The following is a 23,361-nucleotide window of genomic DNA, read 5'->3' on the forward strand; positions in this document are numbered from 1 at the left end:
ATATGCAATAATAGTGGGAGGAGTAAATTCAAAAGAAGTATGGATACGCAAAAGAACCCTTCCAATGGAAACTTCACATTGTCACTTGCTGATTTTCTGTGGATCAGACTACCCTCGCCTGCACGGTACCCGTGGATGAACAGGCCATATGTCACAGTCATCGACACCTCACAGATCGCTAAATCACCGAATATCTGCAGACCTAGGTAAATGACGAGAAAGAACCGTGAAGATCCCCAAACCTAGACCCAATCGCATTTTCTATCATCATTCATTGCGTCTCCGAATCTATATCAGTTGAAACTAAATCTTTGACCTCCCGGAGTTGGTGGCTGACGACGCCTTTTTCCTTTCAAGGTCTCCGAGGCAGACTCCATTGAGACATGGTCGTGGCCATAACCAGGGAACACAGGCCTGTGACGGGTTTGTGCCTTTGGCGTAACCGCCCTCTCACCCGTCGTGTTCCTTTCAACTTTTTCTTCTCTTCGGCAATCGCGGGTTGAGGCCAAATCTCACTTCCAAGGTTTCTTTGTTGGCCGTCGAAATTGTGGGGGGGTGACGGGTTAATTCAATCGTGCTATTTCTGAAACCGACCGGGGTTCTGCTGGTCTGTTTATCCTTGGACCTTGGCGGGGTTGCTAGTTGCTGGTGACCAGCCCTGCTCACAGCTTTGCTTTGGGTTTTCTTTTCGTTTGCCTCTCGACCTGGATGGAACGTACACCATGGCATACTGTTGATTGATTCATCGTTTCTGATTTAAGTTTCCAACTGCAATACGTCGACGACTAATGAATACAATCCGGCTATTCTCATGCAAGTTGCATATTGGTCTAGCCCTGCTTGGAAAATGCGAGGAGTCTGATTAGTGTCAGCCCAGAAGATGCATTTGTCTTTGAATATATATGCATGTCTCTCCGTTATCAGCACGTGGAAACCGGTTTCTTCAAGGCAACCAACTGCGATATCCAATTTGGTGGAAGTTGTCTTCTACATTGTTGTCTGAATCACAACGCCACAGCACGAATTAGGTCTTTTCAGTTGACTTGAGAAGAATTGAGCCAGAGACTAAGCCTTCATACGTACCGGCATTTTCGGCTGATTTTGCTACGCGGATAATATGGCATTACTGGGCTTGAAAGCCTGTTGGAGTCTATCTTGATCGCATTTGATGATTCATGCAATGGTCGCCTCACTTTCTACTTGATATCTACCCTCTATGCTCTTATCAGACTCGTTGAAAGGAGGCATTGCAAATCATTGATCCGTGAAAGGGAATAACTGACCATAACCCTTGATGTCGACACAGATCTCAATTGAAATTCTAATTTGGTGTCTTGTTTCTTCAAGCTAATGAAGACCCTCTGTCGACAGATTCAAGGCAGCAAGTGCATTCAATACAGCCACCGAATTAACCAGTGGATGTTGATAGAAGCAAGCAAGGCAGGAACAATCCGACAGACAAGATGAAATCTCAATGGAATACCACCGGGTTCTGCATCCAGATTTTGCCCAGAGATACAGATACGAAGACACAGCAGCACCTCCAACATCAGAATTCGGCCTCGCCATAACCATAATGGAACCTCACATTTCCAGGACACGAAATACCTGATAAACCGACTGGCCACATTCTCATCTCGCAGTGCGGCTATATTTCTATGTCCCCCGTCACACATACAAACGAACCTCATGAAGACATGAAGCATAAGCGATGTCAAATCCGACCAGACAGGGCGGATGGAGAAAAAAAGAAAGTGCAACTCGGGGTATTCTATACTACACCGATCTAAGCCGCATCCTGCATCCCCATGCCTTCAGCGCCCTCCAATGAAAATACGATACCTCATCCGACACGGAGACCCCGATATACGCAACCAACCCAGATGCAATCTAGATGGACGCGTAGACAAGCAAAGGTGGGGCAAAGAATTCACAGAAGAGCGATATCATGCTCGTACCCGCATAAGAGCACACTTGTACACTTTTAAAGCAGGGTTTCAGCCTATTCAATAGACATATTCGCTAATTGCAGGCTCCCAGCACTGCTTCCTTGCATACTCTGTAGGCGGATGGCGGACTTGTATCAACGCCGTTGTGTTTAAAATCTGTCCGAGCTGTCGCTCGTAGGTACGTGTAGAATTTGTCGTATGTAGTCTGCTATTGCTTCCAGGGTTGCAGTGCAGTTCTTTGGTAGGTTTGGATATGTTGTTCTTTTGCTGATTTGGGGTCGGGGGCCCATGGACTCCTTGACTTCATGCTCTATAAGAGGATTTGGGATCCCTGTTGGATTATATATTGTGTTATCATACCAAGTCAGCTTCTTGATCACTGGTGTTGTTGATTTTGCATTCGTCCTGACGTCGGATCTCACGGACGATATCTCGTTGTTGTGAGCTTGGATGTGATCCATGGAAATTGTCTTGTTCTAATCGCGAAGTTAACGTTGCTCTTGATGCGTAGGTATCTGTCACATCGGATCATGATGTCTCAGTTGCTATACTGGCTTATACTTATTACATGTTCTAGTGATGCTCTAGGAGTGTGAGATCACGGGGCAGCCTTTATCATGACTCGGAAACAATGGATGGTTGCCTTTCGGGGATATAAGCATAAATGAGCATATTATGTATTTGCAAAAAACATTGGATTGGCCAATGAAAATGCAGCTCCTGGAACAGTGTTTCAACTGATATAACACCTGATATTGACATCACCTCCGAATATCTGGATCTCATTTATACTTATATCTCAGGTGCCGAGGCTTCTAGCTACTCTCCAGCGAGCATATTCCAATTATTTCTATGATTTGTCATACTAATTTGTCACTAGACGCCCTGTTGCCCTCGGAGCTGATATCTCCCCACAACAAACATGTATCAGCGGGTAGTAGACAATGGCGAGTGTCACATTGTACAATTAACCCGAGAAAGAGACCACGAGAAAGACCACGAGAAAGACCGGGAGTGCTGCCGATTGAGCACATCACAAGTACAATTAAGCTCGAACAGACGATAACAGGCCGATTTTGGCCGACCTTTTCTATGTGGTGTCAAGGCCCGGGATTTCCAGGTTTAGATGGGAGAAGCCGGACCAGTTACGGAAGTGGAGCTTCAAACTTCCCCAGGTTTTGCCAAACACAACTCTACCGTATTTATTTAGAACTCGAGAGAGCAAAATTATGTTCACAGGTATGGAGTAGAATATATTGTACATAAATATGCGGGTAATATCGGTCAAGTGTCGGGGAAGGTAGGGCTTGGGGCTTGGGGAATGGGAGAACGAGGGGAAAGGGGGTTTAGTGATTGGGGATGTTGTATGCCAGAAAGATCTTCCAAGGTTAGGTAAATATGGAGTACAGAGTCCAACATAGACATTCAAAATCCAAGTCCTACTAAGTAATTCCCTAAATGTTTACCCCAAAACATTGACCGGACCGAGTGTGAATTCCCCGCGGTTAATTTCTCCTCACCGGGAGATTCCTTGTCCCCTCAGTTTCTCCAATTTTATTTTTCTCTTTTTTTTATATTTTTGTATTTGGCTTGTGATTAAAGCATTTAAGCTGGTTATGTATATCATTTGGTAAGTACTTGCAAGCTTTATCATAATTTATAGTATAAGATAGATGTTAGAACAAGCTTATATACTCTAAATAGTAATTAAATGTTCAAAATGACAAAGAAAAAAAAAAGGTAAATGTAGACAGTACCTAGGTTTCCTACAGGTAGCACGCAATCTGTCAGGTACTAGATACACGGTTACCCCCTTTGGGTCCGGCTACACCGATTCGCCCAAAACAGCAACTCAAAGATCGAGCTTATCAAATCTTTTTTTTCTCTTTTTAAATTATTCCACCCTTGATCTTTCGTCCCATTCGCATTCCCTCTACCTTTGGTGTGCCCTCTCACAATGGCTGGCAGAACGCTAGCAATTCGCAAGATGGCCCCGTCCATCATGCAGCTGTCGTCGATGACGCGCAGGTCGATGTCTACATCGCAGCTGGTTCTTCGCGCAAAGCCGATGCGGTCTACCAAAGTTTCCCAATCCGTGTCGCGTATCGCTCGTCGGGGCTACGCTGATGCTGCCCCCTCGCCCGCCCCGAAGCCTAAGAAGCGCTTCAGAGCTCTGCGTTGGGCCTGGCGGTTGACTTGGCTCTCTGCTATTGGTTTGACTGGTGCTGTCGCATACAGCATCTTCGACCTCCGTCAACCTCCAGACCAATCCCCACCTGACCCATCAAAGAAGACCCTGGTCATTCTCGGTATGTGCCGGTCGCAATCGTTGATTCCTTACGGCCTAAGTATCACTAACGCGACTATGTTTGTGTAGGAACTGGCTGGGGTTCCGTTTCCCTCCTGAAGAAGCTTGACACCGAGAACTATAACGTTATCGTCGTCTCTCCCCGTAACTACTTCCTTTTCACTCCCTTGCTGCCCTCATGTACTACCGGTTTGATCGAGCACCGCTCGATCATGGAGCCTATCCGAAATATTCTGCGCCACAAGAAGGCCAGCGTTCAATTCTACGAGGCTGAGGCTACCAAGATCGACTATGAGAAGCGCGTCGTGTACATCAGTGATGATTCGGAAATTAAGGGTGATATCTCGCACACCGAGGTTCCCTTTGACATGCTTGTGATCGGTGTTGGTGCCGAGAACGCGACTTTTGGTGGGATTCTCTCTCGCATCTGAAATGATGCATTTTGAACTAATTTTTGTGACGTATAGGTATTCCCGGTGTTCGTGAGAACTCCTGCTTCCTGAAGGAAGTCGGTGACGCCCAGAACATCCGCAAGCGTATTATGGACTGTATCGAGACTGCCTGTTTCAAGGATCAGACTGAGGAAGAGGTCAAGCGTCTGCTGCACATGGTTGTCGTCGGCGGTGGCCCCACCGGTGTTGAATTCGCCGGTGAACTGCAGGACTTCTTCAACGATGACTTGAAGAAGTGGATTCCCGAAATCAAGGACAACTTCCACGTCACTCTCGTCGAGGCTCTGCCCAACGTTCTGCCCATGTTCTCGAAGCAACTGATTGAGTACACCGAATCTACCTTCAAGGAGGAGGAGATCTCCATCCGCACCAAGACCATGGTCAAGAAGGTTACCGACAAGTACATCCAGGCCGAGGTGACCAAGCCCGACGGATCCAAGGAGCTTGAGACTATCCCCTACGGTCTTCTCGTTTGGGCCACCGGTAACGCCATCCGCAGCGTCGTCCGCGACCTCATGTCCCAGATCCCCGCCCAGGCCGAGTCCCGCCGCGGTCTCGCTGTCAACGAATACCTCGTCGTGAACGGCACCGAGAACGTCTGGGCCGTCGGTGACTGCGCTATTGCTAACTACGCCCCGACCGCTCAGGTTGCCGGCCAGGAGGGTGCCTTCTTGGGCCGCCTCTTCAACATTATGGCCAAGACTGAGGCTCTCGAGAAGGAGCTTGAGGCCCTCTCAGAGCGACAGGCCCAGGCCAAGGGCGACGAGGACCGCAACCAGATTTTCGATGAGATCCGTGAGCGCCAGAAGCAGCTCCGCCGCAGCAAGCAGATCGGTCCCTTCCAGTACTCGCACCAGGGCTCCTTGGCCTACATCGGCAAGGAGCGTGCCGTGGCCGATATCAGCTGGCTGAGCGGCAACATCGCCAGCGGTGGTACCATGACCTACCTGTTCTGGCGCAGTGCCTATTTGAGCATGTGCTTCAGTAGTAAGTTCCAAGTTCTATCCAACATTGATTGAGATTGATCATTAACATATAATCCAGCTCGTAACCGTGTCCTTGTCTGCGTCGACTGGGTCAAGGCTCGTCTCTTTGGTCGTGATGTCTCGCGGGAGTAAACATCTCCACCCGAGTTCGATGACCTTCTGTAATATTGCCAGCCACACTACATTTTCCTTTTGGTTATTCAATGCCTCCTCTGACACATAGACTGTACAATGTGTCCCGCTACGCCCCCCTTATGCCACCACCCACTATCCTTGTCTTTATTTCTCTTTGCACCTGTGACCGCGATAGACATATCCATTTCCCGTCCTTTTCTGATGACTCACAGTTGGTGCTGCGATTGGTTCCGCTCAGAGACAAAAGCATTAATTCGTGTGTCTTCTTTGTTTTGGCTTTTGGTTTCTTTTTAGACTGTACTGTACGCTATAGGGATATATAGACTGGTTTTGGGATTGTCGTATCGAACCTGTTATCTCCAGCTGTGAATTACTATATTTCTTCCTTGGAGGAGTGTACCTATCACACGGCGTGCTTGGATCCTAGCTCTTGCTCGCTGGGTGACATTCCTTTCTCTATTCTGTGGCTCAACATCACAGATCTGGATCATCATCATCTGGAAGAGGGTATGGACCCCCGTCTTCCGGAGGATGGCCGAATAGATCCCCATACATTTCCTGCATATACATATCCTGCAGGTGCACTTCCCAGGTCTGCAGCTCCTGCTGTTTTCTTGAGCCATAGACCACATCAAGATTCAGATCTCCCATCGGCGATTGAAGTCCTCGTATCAAGTCCCACGTCCAAGTATCCTTACCAAATTCCCGCCAAAGACGAGCTTCGAGATACGGAGAGTTCCACGTATCAAGCACAACATCTGTCTGCGCATTGGCCGACATCATCGCTTGGAGGTAGTAGGGTGTCCTGTACACCTGGATATCCGGATTAGGCTTGATAGAATACATTTTCAGGTCAGGACGGCTCCAGTGCATCCTCCAGTAAAAGAACGCTGCCGCCTTATCTGAGGACTTAACAACCAGATCGTAAAGCATATTCATACGAAGCCCACCGTATTCTTCCAATGACAGTTCCCACCGGTGCAGAGAGATCCGGTTGGTAAATGATTCTTTGCGGTCTATCCAGCCTAGAGTCATTACCGGGGGTTGTTGGACCAGCATTCGGCGCCAACTTGCACTTGGGTGGAGCCATGCAGCGTGGTTGTCTAGAAACTCTTGCATGTCCCCAGCCCCAAATGCAGTAGATCTCTGATATTCATTGGGGAACCAATATGGAAAATTTGCTTCCAATAAGGGATTTCGTCCTAGGATGTTTGTGTGCTCTGGGAGGATAGACTGTATAGGCTGGAAGAATAGGATTTGCTGGAGTAACTGAGAGCCTTGGATGCAAGAGGCCCAGCGTCGACAAACTCTTTGGGCGAGTAGAAGTGTCTGCTCGTCATCTAACAATATCAAAATGAGCTCTATGAGTTCTTCGGGGAAATTGTCTAACCCCATTCTTCAGATATCTAGCGCTTATATGTTGTAGTGTGTTGCCGGGGATAGTTCGGTGGGGTAATCTCGCGTAGAGAAAATGGTCTAACTAAATATAACTGTAGGTTAAAGTATACGTATATCTCTGCCCTATTGTCCCATTAAAGTGTGGATGAAGAGATGAAAACAAAGATAATATGGTACTATATAAGACAGTGCTTTTTTGAACTCTACAAACCTCTACACCTTCACTACTGTTTGCCTTTCTCCTTACGTTTCTCCTTACCTTTGCTCTTGCCTCTGGCCCTTTTCGGCGCGGGCTCAGCGTTGTCCTCCGCTGGAGTATACTCTTGCTTTTTTGAGGGTTGAGCCTTGCGCTCCAGAATATCATCTGTGATGAAGTTCTCTAACTTTCCGCCCCAGGCAGCTATCACCTTTTCACAATTAGTGCAAGGTTTCGACAATGCATTCAATGCCTGTTGATGCTCGTATGCTACTATGGGTGCGTATTTAAGCGATACTGCAAGACCATATACCTCTTGGTTAGGGCCATGGTTCCTAATTCGTTAGTATGGGATATATGGGATTTCAGAGGATAGACTCACCGTAGAAGATGTAGGAGAGGATATGTTTCTGCACAGTTTCCATAAGGAACAAGACGGCCCCCCTTACCTAATGTTACCGTTGAAGATCCCCATGATATCCCCGCTGTGGTGGTTTTTTGATCGCTAAGAAGATTGAAGCAGGCTTGTTGCAAAGTTGTGACCCAAATGAAGCCCTTCTCACGCGGTTTTAAATATCCCCCGAGCGATGCTCCCAGGTGAAAGCGGCTCTGCTTACCCTGTTCCTCTGCCCAGACGCACGAATGCATCCACGGGGGCATCGGAGCTATCTTGCCACACCAATTGGAGTATAGTAGTGTCAGGGGTAAGTAGAAATTGTTATGTGTGGCACCTTGAGGGGCTGGGCCAATAAGGGAAAGGAACCTACCTAGAAGATCAAATGAGCACCAATATGGAACGCCTCCGTATGTTAGTATATTCAACAAGAAATATGGCTCATCCTCGCTAGCCGCTGCAGTTGGGTTAACCGTCCTCGAAATCGCCTGCGGGTAGTCGGCCTCAGACAGAAATTTGCTTCCATTTTCGCTGCATGAATTCGATTAGTTGACAGAAAATAAGTTATAGTGGAAATATAACTCACCTGAGATCGATAATATCGGTGCGTAGTCTCTGCAATTCTGATAATACTTTCTGTTCTACCCCATAGGCATTAGGGTTGTGTACAACCTCGGCCATGAAAGCTTGAATCTGCGCATAGTTAGTTAGTCATCTAAAAAAAGAAGGAAGAAATATATTGCAGCAACTCACTTGTGTCAGGCTCCAAGTGTATGCATTTTTCAAGTTCAGTTGGCCATTGAAAGCCAGCAAATACGTCTCAGTGGAAGGGGTCTCTGGGGCTGTTGACATTGTGATTGTACGGGATTATCAAATGCCATTGTCGCTGAATGTCTTAAAATATGAAGATCCAAGTTTAATTACAGAATACATTTGATAAAATAGTCGAATAATGAAAGAGGCATGAAAGCATAATAAAGGGCAAAAGACTATAAATTATAATGTTTCTTTGTTTCAGATATAATGGACGTCAAATCCTCATATTACTTGGGTTCCTGAGACTATATCTGGAGGCTTCTTGGGTTGTGGGGTGCTATTAATCTTCTTACAGGTATTATTTATACCATGACTCTCAGGTCAAAATACATATGTATCGTGCTCACGCCATAAAAGATTGCCTATGTTCTCCATTCCCATATCCAAATACTACCTGAGGCAAAATGGCTTCAAAAAAATCAAAACTACCAAAATCAAGAAGAGTCAGTTATCTGGTAAGGCTGCCCTAAATATACTGGATATGAGCAAGGCTAACCTAATCGACAGCCTCGTCGATCTAGAAGGCTTGCTGGCCTAGTGCCACAGACCACATTTCTTGACCTATCTGAGCCTCCACTAGGGAGTCCACTTTGGCCAGCAGAGCCGAGGAATGGCACAAAACCAACACGGGCAAGTATACAAGTATATAATTCTCCCTTCTATCAAAACCGTGGCTGATGACAATGGTGGGCGCCGACTGATCCTCTTGAATTCTCGAGTGATCTAGTGACACTAAAGAGAAAATACGGTGTTCAAAACATGATGGCCAATAATCATGACCTCGCCAGTTGCGTGCCGCTATTTGCGTCTCAAGATTGGCTCGAAGCCTTATTTGAATCTAACGGGAGGTACTATACTTGGGCTCGCGATGATCATACCCTGCTGCGCATCTTCCGTAATGATCTGGAGGAGATCAAGCAAATAATCACTGACTGGGGACAGGGGGCACTTCACTTGGAGTACATGGGGCCGGTGTAGTTTGGTTTTTTGATAGGAGGCCTCGGTTGAGATTGACGGGTTACCTGCTATGTTCATATGTAGCCCGTGTACTTGCCAAACTCTGTGGGGGGATTTCTACAGAGTAAGAACAAGAATAGTCGGCCGCTTATGTAGCCTTTTTGGTAGCCTTTCCCGAAGTCTTCTTGGGTGTCTTCTCAGGAAGATAAGGATAATTAGCTGCGAAATATAGAATATAGGCAGTGAAAAAGGCGTGAAAGGTGCAAACTAACGTTTCCATATATAGCAACTGATGAAGGAAGGATAGTCATTCAAGAAATAAATTATCGATTGTGTGATGAACAGCCTAGAGCTATGTACATTGACTTCAAGACACTTAGAGATACATAATATCCCAAGAGGAAGTGTAAGGGAAGATGGTTAAACAGGATAAAGAGTGATGAGAACACTACCAGAGGTATCGAAAATCCAGATTGAGAAGTGAAAAAAAGCGTTGTGCACAGGCAGTAGGGGGGAAGAATCATATCTTCTAGAAAAGGTTCCAACGACTTCGCGTTTCTTTTCCAGGAGGCGCACGCTCTGATTTCCGGGCGCGGCCGTCAAGCTGACGGATGCTTTCGATCTTCTGCAGAGCCAGCTCCAGCAGCTCCTTCTTGCGGATGATGTCTAGGTGACGGCGGATGCGGGGATCCTCGCGGGCAAACCGCTCGACCTCCGCGTCGGAAAGGTGTCGTCCAAGTCTCGAATCAAGCTCACGTGGGAAATTATAGTAGAACTCAGATAGGAGCTCGACATTGAGGAATAACACGGCCGTGGAGGTGAGTTTATCTGCCACAACGTCCAGGAAGACCTCTGGGCAGTAGTACTTGTTCTTTTTTGCTGCGCATTGCTTTGACCGAATGGCGAGAAGTCTCATCTTGATAAGATCCGCGCGGTCCCGAAGGAAAAGGCCCTCTCGTCCTAAGATATGTCAGCGTCTGTAATGGAAGAAAGAGGGGAATACAAACCTTTCTCCAATAAGGCGGCACTGAAGCCTCCCGCGCCACCCTCGCCATTGCCCTCTAGTACAACTTCGCCCTTTCGTACCCTGTCAATAAACGAGATAACGTCTTTGAGTTTTCGCTTTCCAGTAATTTCTTCCACATGCTTCATGGCTGATTCGCACGACTTGAGCTCTTCCTTTAGAACTTTGCCCACGTTGTCTCTACCTTTGGCCCATTCAGGATCTTCAATCTCAATCTCAAACTTGTATGGCTTAATGCAATTTTCGACTTGGTCGCTGGTGCTGAAGAATTTGTCGTTTAGGATACTGGTGCATGCATCAGTGATCTGTTTGCGGGCGCCAGGGTGAGATGCGAATGTGGACGAGGCTAGAAGCGAGTCCACATGGTTGTTGAGAGCATTAGCGACAACAGTCGTAGCCAACCTCCCAATTCCAAGCTTTGTTAATGACGAAGTAGAAGCATCAAGCTTCCGGTGCCAATATAGCGACTCAGCATCGGCTCTGGGAAGATCCTTGAGGGGATCTAATTCTAACATGGGAGGGTCCAAGTCCTCAACTGGCTTGTTCCAGTAGCGCTGTGCCAGAATGTCCATGACCCGCTGGTCCAATTCTGCCTTGAGCATCTCCCGAACCTGCGGTCGCCCAAAGCTCTCCGCAAATGCCTTGAAGGAGTGCTTGAAAGCATCGAGGCTCTCAGCCAAGTGGGACTCCGCGCTCAAAGGTCGGTCATTATATTGAACCTTGAACTCATAAGTAGCCTCTTCAAGCTCTTGGCTGATGGCGTCTCTGGTTCCAGACAGGCTCGATGACATGGTCTGCTCAAGAACCTGCATTAGCGTTTTCCGCAGTGTCGAAACACCAACTGAGACATCAGAGTGTGGACCAAATTCATTCTGGTGTGCAGAGAAGTAGGCATGCTCATTCTTGAGAATGGCGCTGGTAATGTTCCCAGAGCCTCTAGAAAACAGTGCTGTTGTCTGAGGGACCCGGGTAACAACACCGACGTAGCCTAGCCGAAGGGGGTATTTTTTATCGGAAAGGACATCGCGGCCACGGTCGGGGCTGACAAGGTCCATCTTTGTAATTACACCGATAGTCCGTTCACCCCGAGGGTCTACTCGGCGACTAGCTCGAAGTGCTGTCGAGTTTGCTAAGTCAACGTCAGCAGCCGAGATCGCCAAAATGACATTCGGTGGCTGAATGTATTTATCGCAAAGATCAACAATCTTTTGCTTGAGCTCTGGGGGCTGATCGTGGCCCGAAACCTGGATATATCCCGGTAGGTCGATCAAAGATAGATCCGGAACATTGGGAGAATATATCGTAAGCTGGATGGGATCGTCTGTGACACAATCTTTTTCAGGAACAGCAAGGTTCAGATCTGTGAGTGTGCGCTGAACTTGGGAAAAATCCGTGATCTTTCCAAGACCTAGGGCCGGGAATTCACCGTACTCTGCTTGAGCGTTGGGGGTGTTGACCAACGTGAGCTCAATTGGCCGTCGAGTCACCATGTTCGAGCCCTTGGGCAAGAACTCATGACCAACGATAGCCTCGAGAACCGAGCTTTTGCCCGACGATTGGGATCCAATCACAACGATCGACGGAAGAGTGAGCGTGCCGGACTGGCCGATGGTCTGGAGGATATTTCGGATTTCGATCATTTTGCGTGTGAGAAGCATCATTTGATCATCCTCCGCAGCATCTTTCTCTGGTCGTAAATCTTCCTCCCCCGATTTATCGTATCCAAATGCTGAAGTAGTAGCGGCAGCAGCGGCAGCAGTACCAGCCCGACTTTGTTTCGGCCCTTTGCCTCCCCCAGATGAATCGCCATTTCGAGACTCAGACTCCTCATCGGGACGTAGGATTTTCTGCAACCAGTCAGGCAGTTCGATGTCTTCGGTCGTCTTGCTCCACCCGCGTTGGGTCTGATCCGCCATGTCCTGTAATCCTTGGAACAAGGTCGAAGCTGTGTTCCCCGCAGTCTCCGAGGCTTGCTTGAAGATATCTATTGCATAGTTGCCGGCCTCTATGAGATTAAATCAGCTTAACATTCCACTTGCAGCGAGCTTCATCCACGAATGACGTACGAGTTGCTTGGTACTGGAAATAAGCTAGACCCGCGATTGTCGCACCACCAAACATAGCCGGAACCCTGACAAGCTTCAATGCTAGTTTCGGAAGCATTCGAGCAAATGAGATTGACCGAACAGCAGGGACATTGTGGATGGCATTTGCGCCCACAGGCCATGCGCGTCCTCGGAGAGTAACGCCAGCATTTGCCCGTAACAGACCGCCGGTCCTCGAGCCTGCATTATGGATATGGCGAGTTAGATGACCGCTCCGCAATAGCGGTCCTAGTCGATGGGAGAGGATCCTCCCACTCATTATTGTTGTGGTAGCATTCAATAAAGATGGAATAAAAGTGATGGCCTTGTAGATTACCAGATCACTGACATCAGGATTAACCCGTGACTTGCGCAAGTAGCCGCGTAGCCTCCCGTAATACCCCAATCACGTGAAATATGACGTGCTGTGCAAGGGAAGTGACTTTATTCTGTTGTGTTTATTTTGATAAAAACATTCTCCCCTTCTTGTAATCTGTGCCAAAATTATCTCTTGGATGTATCATTGTTGAGCTGTAAAGTCGCTGTTGAAGTTGACGTTGGGACATCTCACCGGTCCCAATAGTCGGTGACTCTTCATTCGCACCGACCCCCACGAAATCGAGTGTATCGATACATTCTTTCGCCACAAGTACAGCCTTGTTCGAAGTACAAGTTTGGTATACACCTTGTCGCTATTATAAAGTCAAGGGTAGGATTTGATACACTGCCATTTCAATTGCATTTGATCCAGACCAAACATGTGTCGATTCCTGGTAAGATCCATCCCTCCAAGCATTGGGCCCAATCTAATACCTCGGATCAGATATACAAAGGGCGGAATGAGATCCGGCTCAGTAAGCTGATAACCGAGCCAAGTCATTCAATCCTTACTCAATCATACGATTCACGTCTGAGACTGGTAGGTTTTCCCATACCGCTGGGTCAGACCCATGTGATTAGCATATTGCAACTCACTAACATGTAATAAAAGGACAATCGCCGTCCTGTCAATGGTGACGGATTTGGTGTGGGTTTCTACACAGATCCCAAGCTTGGACCAGAACCTTGCATCTTTACTTCAACACTTCCCGCCTGGAACTGTGAAAATCTAGAGCGACTCGCTGCAAAAACATGCTCAGATCTGATTTTTGCGCATGTGCGCGCAACAACTGAGGGTGCCCTTGCCGAGAACAATTGCCACCCGTTCCAGCACCAGTCCTTGATGTGGATGCACAATGGCGGTATCGGCGGGTGGAACTATATCAAGCGTACGCTGGGAAGCTCACTCGCCGACAAGTGGTATCTAGGCGTGAAAGGTGGCACCGACAGCGAGTGGGCATTTGCCCTGTTCCTTGACCTGCTGGAAAAAGAAGGAGTAGATCCAAGCTCTAACCCCGGTCCTGAGGGATTCGGACAGGCTCTTCTACGTCGTGTTTTGATGAAAACCATTGCCAGAATCAATGAAATGGTCCAGGAAATTCCAGAGAAATATAACGTTACCGGAGTTGAGACTCGCAGTTTGTTGAACTTCGCTGTGACAGATGGCCATACAGTCGTTTGCACTCGGTACATCAGCAGCAAAACAGACGAGCCTGCCAGCTTGTATTTCTCTTCTGGTACCAAATGGAAGGAAGGTGAAACGAAAGGACACTTCAAGATGGAGCGACACGATAAAGGTGCCGATATTGTTCTTGTGGCCAGTGAGCCCATCACCTTTGAACGACGTGAGAACATTTTCCCTCTCTCCGTACCTACAAGTATATACTAATTTTATACACAGACAATTGGGTGTCAGTCCCAACCAACTCAGTTGTGACTATTCACAAGCAGACTGTTATGCTTCACCCAATTCTTGATGAATTCTATGGCGAGAACCTCAACCACGACCGCTCTTCTTGCTTTGCTGTATCAAAGGGGCTTGTTAGCACCGCTCCCGGAGCAACTATCCCACCATCTAGTACAAAGGTGCCGTTTGCCCCTTTGGCAACAGCCAATGATATTGGAACCCCCAAAAGTGGCATGGAAAGCTTGCGGTCTGGTCATGTCACCGAATGTGCCGTGTCACATTAAATTCGAGATCGACTCTGAGGTTTAGCAATGGATTTGGAAGAGTTGCCTTGGTACGGCGTTAGTAATGGGACAAATTTGCAGGTTTTTAGGGGACAAATTGGAGTTTATAAGTTGGAATATAGCGTTTGGGTCCGTGTGGTCTTTCGGGATATATAGTTTGCAGCATCCAAAAGTCAAATGAATAGCAATTTCAATTCAGAAGATACAGCCCTCCCCATCCCCCCCCCCCCCCCGGATCTCCCCCTACCTAGAGTGAAATACATACAATATCCATGGAACCGGGACCTCGAAGTGACTTCAAATATTTATATGTATGTATCAGCCAGTCACGTGATTGCGCCCAACCACAATGACGTAATTCAAATCAACTGTCCAGAGCGTTAGTTACTGAGTCGGGGCTCGGCGTTCTTTTATCCTTCGTTTGGTTGAATCACTCCCTATGTTTATTTATAAACATGGCTCTCTGAGAATTTCAAAATGAGGAAGACTCTGCTACTCGTATTCATTCACGGCTTTAAGGTAAGCCAAATGGCCGTCGTTGAACACCTGGTTGCAAAGAATTACGGATTTCGGTTTCAAGGAGATCTATTTTGGGCCTAAATCTACATTCACTGACCAACTCCGATTCTAGGGCGGTGATGATACTTTCGGCACGTTCCCTGAGCATTTGCGCGTCCTCGCAAGCAGAGCATTTCCTGCAGTCGAGGTCGCCACTGCTGTCTACCCCAAGTATGAGACTAAAGGTGATTTGAAAGAATGCGTGGCAAGATTGCGAGATTGGTAAGAGTCGGCTCAGCCCCTCATGTGAATACAAGCTGACTGATTATACTTCTTCTGTACAGGCTACAAAATACTGTGATTGATCTCGAGGTCGCCAACCATACCGCATCGCCCACCGTCGATCCCTCGGTCCATGTCTTTCTGATCGGTCATTCAATGGGAGGAATAGTAGGAGCTGAGGCTCTTCTTTTGTTGGCATCAGAACAACCAATTTCTCGAAATCCGACTTCAAATACACACCCTAGAGATGGCATTGAATCTATCGTGGAACCGGGTACTTTCATGTTCCCTCATATACAAGGAGTGCTTGCATTTGATACCCCATTCCTGGGAATAGCACCGGGAGTCGTATCATACGGCGCAGAAGAACACTACCGCAATGCTACAACTGCCTATAACACCGTCTCCGAGGTTGCAGGATTGTTCGGTTTTGGTGGGAAGGGCAATGCATCGAAGCAGGGAACTACCCATGCATCTCCGCAAGAGTTCCCCAAAGCGTTGCCTTCCACGCCTGACGCCGCCGCGACGCCTTCCTGGCAACGATGGGGTAAGTATGCCATGTTCGCCGGTGCTGCCGGTGCTGTAGCCGCTGGCGGTGCAGCCATGTATACACAGCGCCAGAAGCTTACCGAAGGGTTTGGATGGGTATCGTCGCACCTTGAATTTGTCGGTTGTCTCGCACGCATGTCGGAATTGCACCAGCGTCTCGCGCGATTGTCGAATGTCAAGGAGGAACGTGGCATTGGGTGTGTGAACTTCTATACATGCCTCGGAAAAAATGCGGGTAGTCTGGTGGAAAACACATCAAACAAAACATCCTTCAGTCAAAAAATCATCAGGTCGAGGAACAGGACGTTCTGTTCATTGCCAGAGGAGGTAGAACGTGGCGAGGAATCTCAAAGTCCAGGACTTTTGTGGACCAGGGCGGTTAACGACAAGGCTACTGACGAAATCAACGCACATGTTACCATGTTTTTGTCCAAAGAAAATCCTGCATTTTTCGAGATGCTCAGTGAAGCATGCGCCGTTTTGGTCAAGTCGATAGACAAAGGCTGGTATGATTCGTCCACCAAGCCAGCCAAGAACGACGGTATCAAGCAACCGTATGCAACACAGGACGCCAAAACCAAAACAGACGGGGACTTCATGGATGATGATGATGATGATGACGTTGTCGTCGTTGATTGAGATTGCAAATCCCGGTCCTTCAACCTTGCAATCCCCCCTTGTCTTTTTTATTATGTACCGCTTTAGAACGTTCTTCGGGAACTATCTCTACCCACGGGACCCCTGATCGGCAGGCCACTCACTTAGACTTCGGTCCGCGCACTGCACCCTAGCACACAGCGAATAGTATGCACATAGTCCCGATTACTGTGGTATCGAGATTTATTCTCCGCAGGCAAGAAAAACCGGAATGGGTCTTGATCGCCCGGTCACATCCAGAACAAGGCATCGCCGCCGTATTCGCTTCGCTCTGCTATTCTAAGCCGCCATGCTGCAGGTTTTGGTAGGTTTTTTTTCCTTGGGGAACGCGGCAGTGCAGATCCTATGTACAAAGTACATACTCCGTACTCCGTACCACTCGTTTGCCTCTATCACCGATCGTCTTGCCTGACGATCACACTCTTGGACTGGTGCAACGTGGCCCATGAGATGTTCGGGATTTGGTCGGGCCGTTGTGCCGCCGCAAAATGTCACGGAGCGATGCATGATAGCACTTCCAGGTTTTCTTGCGTTTTTTTAATTTTTTTAATTTTTTTAACTTTATTTTTAATTTTTTTTTTGCAATACCTGCAGCTTCTTGCTGCGTAGCCTATCTCTGCCCAGGTGATAGTCTAGCGCCCCGAAAACTGGTTTGTAGGATGGTGGACGCTAAATTCTTCCTATACGAACTTAGTACTGGGTCGAGAGGGTAAAGTCTGGAGACTTAGAACAGAGAAAATATTTTATCTCCCGGAACTGCTCTTTAAAATGCGATATACAAGCGTGACCGAGATACATTCAATAAAGCAAAGAGAGTACGAAACAGAACCTTTTCAATTCTTATATATTGTATATAATCGCTAGTAGTAAATGCCACCGCTGTATATAGTGCGTGCAGTCCCCTCTATGTCAAAACTTGATTGGTAGAGCAAAAGGTGAAAATGTCTTCTAGCCATGTACGGAGTACTCCTGTTGATAATTGATAATCCGTGTAATTATTATATGATTGTTAGGTATATCCATCCACGTCCGAAAGGATGCTTTAGCGCCAAAATAGTGGGAGCATTTAAATATCCACGAAAAACAAGTGAGATATCATGAAGTCAATAGTCACATATACAGCGCTGTGGATTAAAAAAAAAAGATCTGTGAAGGGAAAAGGGAAAAAGAAAGGAACAGAAGAAGACGGCTCAGTAATTATGATGACCGTGTGTCGAAGAGCGATGGTGGTACACACTGCCCGCATACTCGGAGTTATTGTCGGCGTATACCGTAGCTCGGCGGTCTTCCTCAGATAAGAGTTCCTTAACTTCCCAAGTGTTTGGCTTGACACCGACGGAGAATTCCAGATCCTCTTTGGTAATCGAGTCCCAAAACTAAAGAAAGTTAGCAAGACCAACCCTGCAAATGTGAAGTATGAACTTACCTTGTATACCATCATGACAGCGAGGAGATTGCAGAATGTAGCGAAGAAAAGGCCATCCAAGTAATGCTGCACACTGTTGCAGATGACGTCGCTGAATTGATACAAGATAACCTGGCCAGCGATGAATACCAGCACACCAAAGGAGATATGGCCCAGTGGCCAGCGGTCATCCAATGTGTTCGCAACTAGAAGTAATTGCATGGCCAAGTAAACCGCGATGGAGATGGCGTTCAGCAGGTATAGCACCACAAACAAGCCCGTGGTATTATGGGGGCCCATCGAACCCCATGACTTGAAAGTCGCCAGCGATATCACAAATGAAAGAGCGAACATCGCCGCGGAGGGAACTCGGATCAACCACACAGAGAGGGCTGTGCCATCTTCATACAGCTGGAAGCCGACGAACCCATTGACGAGAAGACAGGTGCATAGTGCGGATATGAAACCGTTCTGAACAGCCACGAAGTACGGGAACGGTTCGCTCCCTGGGGGAACGACACCTGCATCGATGAGAAGAGAGAAAAGTGTCAGAGCTAGGTAGATATAAAAGAAGGTGATGATCTCTTTGCGACCTATCAGTAGTGAAAAGATTAGTCAGTTTGCGCCGAATGTGAGCGGAGAGGGGCTTATTTAGACGAACCGACGGCAGTAAACTTAGATCGAATGTGCAGGATCATGATTACCGTCATGCTAAGCGCCATGATATGCATGAAGGATGCGGCACCCTGGAATATGATGGTATTGGCAAGCTCAATATTTCGTGCATAGCAGTTGGATATGATGCCTGTTGACCCGGATATTGTTGACGTCGGGCCCACTAAGGAGCACAAAGGCACGGCCGCCTTCTCGCATATGGTGTCGAACTGACCGAACCCCATGATGGCTGGTCAGTGGGATGTTGAGTGCGACAATAAGCAGTTGGGATTCTAGTTGCGCTGGCGGGTCACGAATGTTGAGAGCGGACAGCTGGTCTCCACAACGATGGAGGTGGGACAGTGGAGGGAATTGTGTATGTATGTCCCCAATAACAGTGTGGCTCTTTCTGCACCCCAGCTGCACTGTTTCAATCGGCTGATAGCCCTTGATAGCGAATATTGAAGGTCGGATCGCCCCTGTATGTATCGTTGATGCGAGGGGGAAGTGTCTCAGTTTTCGCTTTCAAGATCACGGGATTGGAATTACCTTTGTAGGTTTAGCGTTGTTGCTAAGGCCCGCTGAGGGATCTTAGGGTCTTAGTCATCAGAGATCGGAAACACCCGTAGATCCAAAAGGGAATCTCAAAGAAGAGATCTCATGTGACTTCGGGTCCGGGCTCGGCTCAAGAACTACAAAGGGTCAAGGCACAATATAAAACATACCATTCCCAATTTTAAAAATCTGACTAGGCACCTTTGAAGCTATACCGGATACTACGGCTAATATCTACTTTTTCTGTATCCACAACTCGATGGACTTGCAAAGACTAGAATAACGCCCCATATAATGTTGGGCCATTGTTATTGGTCTAACATTATATTTCTGTTTTCTTTTTTCCCTTTTACTTCGGTAATCCCGACTACCGACGCTAAGGTGCAACCACAGTACATATATTGTAGGAATATACGGAGTATCTTATATTGAACTAAACCTGTACAAAGTATGTGGACTGACCTCTTGTCTCCACACACAACTGGGGCATTGTCACACCATGCCCTTGGAGGTTTACCCAGGACCTCCTGACATACAATCCACTCCACGTGTAAAGTAGATCTGGTCCTTTCAATTACTTGTTCGTCAGACCAGCTAAGTTAGGCAAATTGTCTCTAGCGGGTACGACGCAGAATGTATGGTTTGATCTTAGTGGAACCGTTTTCCCCTAGTGAACGGCCCATTTTGTCAATATCGAGTATGTTGTACTTTGTATAATGTAAGTAGATTGCCTGATGATCGGCTTGGAAGTACTCGGAAGGAGTTAAAATGAAAGGTGACCATTGCGTCAGGTTTCATATATAGGGCATGGCTTCTAGATCCTTAAAACAAGGCTCTAACCCTGTATATATATCTCCGTTTTTTTCCGGCCTTTTGATTCGTGGCGTATAGATGGCACAAGTGCGGCAAAAAGCCGTCTCCCGTATACCACACAAATCGGAGAGCTTGTCTCCGATCTTTTAGTCCGCCATACATCGAACAACTCTGATTTGTCAATCTGTGTTCGAGAGTATTTTTATAGTATGCCTCTACCAAGTCTTAATTCTCTTAATTCTCCTCATTTTCTTCATTCCATATATAACTTATGTACTCCGTACCCGACTCATCGTTTGATTCTCTGATTGCCTATTTCACCTGAGGATCATAAATTATACAACTTTATATACAATAGTTACAATCTTCAAATTCGGATAGCCCTTGATAGGAGTAATGCATGTGGTACACAGCAAGTCTTCTTTTTTTTTTAAAAAAAAAACAAACCGAAAAATAATCAAGAAAAATAATCAAGAAAAATCCCTCGACTTGATTATTAGGGCCTATCACCAGCTCCGACTGCCCAACACGTTCTTTCGGTTCCCCAACAGGCCCAATCTTGCACAATGTTACAATCATCACCAGACTCTCTACCAACGAGAGAAATCCTCCGCGTTCGCCTGACTCCTGGAGAAAGAAAAAAAAAGAAGTGCCAAGGTTGCGGGCAATTTGGCTTAAGTTCTCACACGAGATTTAACGAGACTGCCGAAGATATTTGTCTCATGCATGAAGATCCCGACTAGCGCCACGTGTGAATTGAAGAAGCATCAACGGCTGTGAGGAACCGTGTCGATCTCCCATCTACCCGATGTTTTATGCCCATCCCGAGGTCTCTGCATCGTATCCCTGACAAAGCTTTCCCTTTTTTAAAAAAAAAATTTAGAATCCAAAAGGAACAGGAACTAAAAATCCCCAAAAACAACTAAAAATAACTAAAAGCGTCCTTTCGTCTCAACGGTCATACAAATTAAAGCCACTGTTTATGCAGGACCCGCTTTCTTTTGACAAGGGTTGTTTTTTTTTAGGGGGGTGGAGATGGTGGGGAGGATGCCGTGCAGTACTGTATACTGCATCTTTACCCATCCTTAGGGATTATTATATTAGGGAATTAGGGATATTAGGGATTGGAAATTTCTTCTGAATGTCTTTAATTTTCTTTTTAATTTAATTTATGTTTTATCTTTTTTATATTTTTTTATCTATTCTTTCCATCTCTCCAAAATATATACTCTTATATATCTGCTCGAGCCTCTATACTTTTTTTTTCCCCTTCACTTCGACAAGATCTATATATGCCTTACAATCTAATCTGTCACACCGTCTTAATTCCATTGACTATCCTCATCTGATTATACTTGTTACCCACGTCTGGTTATACTTCCATCTTGCCATCACAACTGGCCAACTTCACAAACTCAACCCCCCTTCGATGGGATCGAAATGTGCAACTTTTTCAAAAACTTTTACATATATTCCACCTGCTCCAATCCCGCCGCCCACTTCCTCCGCACCGAAATGGAAGGAACAAAAGACAATAGCACCTGCAACGACAGCCCACACGATCGCTTCATTGTGGTAGTGGGCAAATGTGTACTTTGCTCTCGATGATTGCCATATTTCAACTATGCTGCAGAGAGTCGAAACAAAAATTTCATATCTGGAACTCGGTCAAAGGAATTCTCTAAAGTTTCCCATTCCGCTTTCTGTTGTGGTTCTTGGCATGGAAGACTCCATCGTCAGGAACTCTTCAGCTACCGCCAACCCTCCGACAAACTCGGCCGTTTGAGAAACGTTTCAACCCATTTTTATGCGACTATGATCGACAAATTTCTAAAATTCTGATTCTTTTCTTCGAAGTTGTGGGGCAGACCGTGCCGGTTTAAACTTTGCTTCGCGACTGCTTTTTCCGATATTTCGAACTATTGGCTGCATTGTCTTGATGTTTATTGGCTTTGCAAGCGTTTATGTTTTCCGGTTTCATTGTATTTTTTTTTTTTTACCATTGTCTTTACTAGCGTCTGTTACCTTATTTGGGCGTCTGGCGGGTTTCATATATGAGGTTTAGACGAGTGAATCTTCTGATTTTTGGGTATTGATTGCTCAATTTGGGAATTGTGTTCTACGATTCACTTCGAACTCCTGGGATCTTGTTTTAGTTCATTTTATTATGACCTGAGAGCTCTTTACCTTCAAAGAATAGGAAGGTAAAAAAATATATACATATATATATATATATATATTATACAAGCTCATCTCACCTAATTTTCCATATAGTCCTCAAATCATATGCTCGTTGAAATGTTCATGTACGCGGAACGGATACATTTTCGACTTATCTGACTGGTTCTTAACAACGTTTAGACTCAAATCTTTACAGATAGGCAATTCAATTCAATCCAGTCTAGGTCTCCAGGGGCCATATGCGCGACGTGGTTGTTCTATCTTCCATCACATTCCGCCATGGCCAGGGGGAAAAGGGGGGTTGCCCCAACATGCGGAAAGAAAAGTGCCCCAAAATGAAAACCAAAATAACCTATGACGACAAAGCGACTTGAGAGATATTTAGGTACCTATGTCCCACAATGAGAATGCAGGACTCAACGTAGTTCCTGCAGGGTCACTATCTACGGAATCTCCCTCGTGCCGCTTCGGCTGGTCCGCTTACAACGGTTGGATGTTCCTCCCGGTCGAGTCCGGCTTTTTTTTTTTTCCATGATAGGACGGAAGTATAAATTATTGGAAACCATTGCCCATATATTGAGGGATACATACAACAGGGTATAATCCATGAATACTATGTCGTATGGATTTCCCAAAAGCCAAGCCCGCACAATCTCCGTTCCGGGGTCCCCGAATCAAGAAGTAGAGATTGAATATAGTGCACACCCCCTCCCTTACAGGGATTCTATAGTCTCGCTCTGGCGATTGATGCTCTTTACCTAAGTTGGCTTTCTCTTTCCTATGTGCCCATTTTACCATACCTACTTCCACCTTTCAACTTCCTCCATCCTATCTGACCCCCCGGGATTATATTACATGCCACGTGTATCTTTTGCAATGGCGTCAAATATAAATATGAACATTTAACATTTCATCCCTACAACATATAAGCTAGACTTAGATGATAACCTTGGAAGTCACCCCTTCAATACACTATGTAGGTAAGAACTTAGGGCTTT

The 23,361-nt window shown here is 46.5% G+C and overlaps 7 protein-coding genes across 7 annotated transcripts; 4 read left to right on the forward strand and 3 right to left on the reverse strand.

Annotated features, from left to right (window-relative positions):
• Positions 1-3,906: 3,906 nt before the first annotated feature.
• N7479_007767 (uncharacterized protein) lies at positions 3,907-5,827 on the forward strand (the record flags this gene model as incomplete). Its single annotated transcript, XM_057255461.1, has 4 exons — positions 3,907-4,258; positions 4,327-4,665; positions 4,725-5,696; positions 5,754-5,827. 4 exons carry the CDS (start codon positions 3,907-3,909, stop codon positions 5,825-5,827), a joined length of 1,737 nt encoding a protein of 578 aa, XP_057109323.1.
• A 477-nt stretch (positions 5,828-6,304) lies between these two features.
• Positions 6,305-8,670, reverse strand: N7479_007768 (uncharacterized protein; the record flags this gene model as incomplete). Its single annotated transcript, XM_057255462.1, has 4 exons — positions 6,305-7,215; positions 8,192-8,349; positions 8,405-8,511; positions 8,572-8,670. The coding sequence occupies 4 exons, from the start codon at positions 8,668-8,670 to the stop codon at positions 6,305-6,307; spliced, it is 1,275 nt and encodes a 424-aa protein (XP_057109324.1).
• Positions 8,671-9,396: 726 nt separating this feature from the next.
• On the forward strand, positions 9,397-9,612 carry N7479_007769 (uncharacterized protein; the record flags this gene model as incomplete). The annotated part of the gene is made up of 1 exon (XM_057255463.1): positions 9,397-9,612. One exon carries the CDS (start codon positions 9,397-9,399, stop codon positions 9,610-9,612), a length of 216 nt encoding a protein of 71 aa, XP_057109325.1.
• Positions 9,613-10,120: 508 nt separating this feature from the next.
• Positions 10,121-12,979, reverse strand: N7479_007770 (dynamin-related GTPase MGM1; the record flags this gene model as incomplete). Its single annotated transcript, XM_057255464.1, has 3 exons — positions 10,121-10,551; positions 10,599-12,620; positions 12,682-12,979. The coding sequence occupies 3 exons, from the start codon at positions 12,977-12,979 to the stop codon at positions 10,121-10,123; spliced, it is 2,751 nt and encodes a 916-aa protein (XP_057109326.1).
• Positions 12,980-13,418: 439 nt separating this feature from the next.
• N7479_007771 (glutamine amidotransferase subunit DUG3) lies at positions 13,419-14,769 on the forward strand (the record flags this gene model as incomplete). The annotated part of the gene is made up of 4 exons (XM_057255465.1): positions 13,419-13,472; positions 13,523-13,618; positions 13,691-14,423; positions 14,480-14,769. Exons 1-4 carry the CDS (start codon positions 13,458-13,460, stop codon positions 14,767-14,769), a joined length of 1,134 nt encoding a protein of 377 aa, XP_057109327.1. The 5' UTR covers positions 13,419-13,457.
• Positions 14,770-15,246: 477 nt separating this feature from the next.
• Positions 15,247-16,737, forward strand: N7479_007772 (esterase/lipase family protein; the record flags this gene model as incomplete). The annotated part of the gene is made up of 3 exons (XM_057255466.1): positions 15,247-15,288; positions 15,401-15,549; positions 15,612-16,737. 3 exons carry the CDS (start codon positions 15,247-15,249, stop codon positions 16,735-16,737), a joined length of 1,317 nt encoding a protein of 438 aa, XP_057109328.1.
• A 1,208-nt stretch (positions 16,738-17,945) lies between these two features.
• N7479_007773 (chitin synthase export chaperone) lies at positions 17,946-19,059 on the reverse strand (the record flags this gene model as incomplete). Its single annotated transcript, XM_057255467.1, has 3 exons — positions 17,946-18,131; positions 18,182-18,753; positions 18,822-19,059. 3 exons carry the CDS (start codon positions 19,057-19,059, stop codon positions 17,946-17,948), a joined length of 996 nt encoding a protein of 331 aa, XP_057109329.1.
• Positions 19,060-23,361: the final 4,302 nt, after the last annotated feature.

The sequence above is a fragment of the Penicillium vulpinum genome (assembly GCF_028829585.1).
Source record: "Penicillium vulpinum strain IBT 29486 chromosome Unknown utg000003l_segment0_segment0, whole genome shotgun sequence".
NCBI classification, from domain to species: Eukaryota; Fungi; Ascomycota; class Eurotiomycetes; order Eurotiales; family Aspergillaceae; genus Penicillium; species Penicillium vulpinum.